The sequence below is a fragment of the Crotalus tigris genome, unplaced genomic scaffold (assembly GCF_016545835.1).
Source record: "Crotalus tigris isolate CLP2741 ecotype Arizona unplaced genomic scaffold, ASM1654583v1 scf7180000021329.891317, whole genome shotgun sequence".
NCBI classification, from domain to species: Eukaryota; Metazoa; Chordata; class Lepidosauria; order Squamata; family Viperidae; genus Crotalus; species Crotalus tigris.
The window spans coordinates 174,426-177,992 of NW_024098456.1; the positions used below are offsets into that span (position 1 = coordinate 174,426).

Here is a 3,567-nt window from a genome sequence, read left to right on the forward strand (position 1 = left end):
TATGATGCTGTTATTTCATGAAAACAGTACAAGGCATGTGGAATAGTTTCCTATAAGATTATTGCTTTTTGTACCCTTATATTTATGGATGAAAGGCCAATTTTTTTACTATTTATTATTTTTTCTTCTTTTTGGTTAATCATCCAGAGTGACTATAGCAAGATTAGCATAATTAGCATAATATATATAGATAAATTCAAGTTCAAAATCTCATGAAAAACTTCCATTTTTAATAAAAACTTTTAAATTTCTCCAAAACTGGAGAATGGATTGAAAAGCAGTTTTAACAGAGAAAGCTGTCTTGATTAAGGAAGAACTTTCAATCTATATTTTTCTTAATTTTGAGCCTGATACCACTCATGTAGGAACTTAATTTTAAAAGACCCATATGTAATGCCTAATTTACGACAGATAATTATAGAAATAAGCATTGTCTTTTTATGAAATAAAAATAAAATATTGAATCTCTCCACAAATAAATAGGGGAATATATGACGGAATAATATGGCTCATTAATTTCACACTTGAACAAAATATAATAGAGTACTTAAAATATAAAAGACTAATTTACTGCATAATATTTTTATACATTTTCTACCATCTTAAATCTACTAATCCCAACATCAGGGTGTTGATTTTCCTGTATAATTCTTCAGGTAAAATAATGTGGTCCCAGGGACTATTAAAAATAGTTCAATCCATGGCAATCTTCTGAGACTGCCAATGGAAACCATTTTGAAAAAAAATCTTTGGGGAAAAGGGCAAGAGATAGTGGATGCAAAACATTTAATGTCTTCACAGAAGAAAATCTCACTGATGGATAAACAAAGAAAAAAGGAGAAAGCTTGAAAAAATACACATGGATAAAAACGGTGAGTTATTTGTTTTATATCAAACAATTTGTTCCCTTCTTTTCTTTTTTGTATTCAATATTTATAGCATACTTTCTTCCCCTTTCATTTGTAGTTCAAGTCAAAACAGAATAAAAAAGCAAACTGCTACTAGAGATTGAAATTTCATTTAAGAAGAGCGAATGAGAAAGAAACAGCAGGCAAATTTTATGGAGTAAGAAAATCTAAAATTATTTTTATATCAATTTATAAATTGAAGATGTAATGTTACTTCAGTGAAAGATTGAAGTTACTCTTCAAACTTTTCCAAGGAGAACTGAATGAAAAAATTATTTACTTGTTTTCCAAGGCATATGAAGATTCATAATTTTTAAAAAATGGGTAATCACACATCAGTATTTCTTCTCTTGGAATTCTCAAGCATTCGGGAGCAACAATTTATCTATATGGCTTTATTCCTGATACTTTATGGAATGACAGTAATAGGGAATGTTCTTGTTATCAGTGCAATCACTGCTAACTACCATCTTCACACTCCAATGTATTTCTTTGTAATGAATTTAGCTATTCAAGATGTTGGTTCTGTTTCAATCATTATCCCCAAAGCTGTTTTTAATCTTGTTATGAATATAAGGTATATTTCTTATTCTGGTTGCATTGCTCAAGTCTTCTTGTTTATTTTCTTCCTGAGTTCTGATGTAGCCTTCCTTACAGTCATGGCATATGATCGGCATGTTGCTATTTGCAACCCTTTACAATATGAAATGATAATGAATAGGAATGCCTGCATCACAATGGTTGGCAGTGTGTGGATTGCCAGTTTTCTCAATGCTGTGCTAAACACCTCTGAAACATTCACTACTCCTTTCTGCTCTAATATTATCAATCAGTTCTATTGTGAAATTCCATATTTACTTAAGATTGCCTGCTCTGATTCATACATAAATGAAATTGGAGTTCTAATGTTCAGCTCTATATTAGGTTTTGGATGTTTCATCTTCATTATTGTTACTTATGTGAAGATCTTCTCTGCTGTTCTAAAAATCCCTTCAGTTCAAGGAAGGAAAAAGGCCTTCTCCACTTGCCTTCCACACCTCACTGTCTTTTCCATATTTTTGTTTACTGCCTACTTTGCTTATCTAAGGCCCATATCTGACAATCCTTCACATCTTGATTTTGTAATTACAATAATGTATTCTGTTTTCCCCTCCTTACTAAATCCATTAATCTACAGTATGAGAAACAAGGACATCAGAATTGCTCTTTCAAAATTTCTTAGCCTGAGAGCATTTCTTTTTAAAAAACTATAAACTGAAAACCTTTGTCTGCTATTTCAATTTTAGACATAGTTCTTAAGACTAAATACAAATGACTAAAAGATAATAAAATGTAACTGGATTATACTGCAAGTTTTTTGACATCTATTTTAAAAGAAATATCTGAAAAATATATATGTTTAAAGAAAGTTCAAATAAAGTTTATTTATACCTACATTTGATTTTTAGTCAATTCCAAGATTGCATGGAAGACAGCAATAGCACTTAGTCTTATACATTGCTTCACAGTGCTATATAGCCCTCTCTAAGAGGTTTTACAGAGTCAGCATATTGCCCCCAACAATCTGGGTTCTCATTTTACTGACCTTGGAAGGATAGAAAGCTGAGTCAACCTTGAGCCAGTAAGAATCGAACTGGAAGTACAGGCAGCCAGCAGTCAGCTGAATTAGCCTGCAGTACCGCATTCTAACAATTGTGCCACTACAACTCATATGTATGTAATGGGGATGTATGTAATTGGGATGCCTATGTGAAATGCTTCATTGATGATAAGCATAATGTTAGAAAATACATTTCTTTGAGAAAGTGAATTGGAATTCCAAAAGTAGTTAAAAGAAACTTCATTTTCAAATAGGGCATGCATACTGGGGGGGGAGTGTTTCATTGAACAGATATTTTTGCAACAAAATTGCAGTACATTAATTATATTCTGTATAGATGTGTGTTTCTATAAAGATATAATTTCTGAAGCATTTGTCCTTATTGATGTAGATGTGGCACAAAACTGTATTGTATTTGCTTTCAGTTCAATTCTAAGATTAAATATAATAATTCTGGCCTTTTCTACGTTTTGCTAATGTCCATCTTCACTTTTTGCAGCTGAAAGCATTTTGTTGCATCCTAATTTAGCTTTAGTGGAGACGTTCTCTGTTCTGAGAATTGCTTCTGTTTAAGAAAGAAAGAAGATCTTCTCTGCTTGCCTACAATTTCTCACAGATTTGCCTATAGAAATTCTCATGATTGTCCCAAAGGTGCTTTTCAAAAGAGAATTGGACAATCTTTTTTTCCCCTTGGAAATGTTTCTCTTTTCATCCAAGATGCTTCTTCAGTTCTGGCATCTCATTGACTTTTGCATATAGTTGCTTAATGTTTGTTTTTCTTACATGATGACTCTTTTTAATGCTCTATCAAACCATGATTTCATAATTGCAATCTATGGCATAAGAAATAAGGACATTGAGGTTGCTCTTTCAAAACTTATGTTTTACCAACTCTTCATTATCAAGTTTGAATCCATCATCATCAACATTTTTTCCTGCCTTAACAGCAATTGTTGCACATTTGTCAATGCCAAATTATATTTCAATGTCTCTTCTAAACTCTTCAGTGCTTTTCAGCAGTGAGCTCAATTAAGCTTTTGTTTTTTCAAACAATTTTAA

At 31.7% G+C, this 3,567-nt stretch overlaps 1 protein-coding gene across 1 annotated transcript; it reads left to right on the top strand.

Annotated features, from left to right (window-relative positions):
- The first annotated feature begins 730 nt into the window (after nucleotides 1-730).
- On the top strand, nucleotides 731-2,977 carry LOC120320374 (olfactory receptor 14A16-like). The gene is made up of 2 exons (XM_039370012.1): nucleotides 731-872; nucleotides 967-2,977. Exon 2 carries the CDS (start codon nucleotides 1,229-1,231, stop codon nucleotides 2,159-2,161), a length of 933 nt encoding a protein of 310 aa, XP_039225946.1. The 5' UTR covers nucleotides 731-872; nucleotides 967-1,228; the 3' UTR covers nucleotides 2,162-2,977.
- Nucleotides 2,978-3,567: the final 590 nt, after the last annotated feature.

What these genes read in the sequence shown, in the direction of transcription:
- LOC120320374 (XM_039370012.1), top strand. Translation starts at nt 1,229, where the DNA reads ATGGGTAATCACACATCAGTATTTCTTCTCTTGGAATTCTCAAGCATT.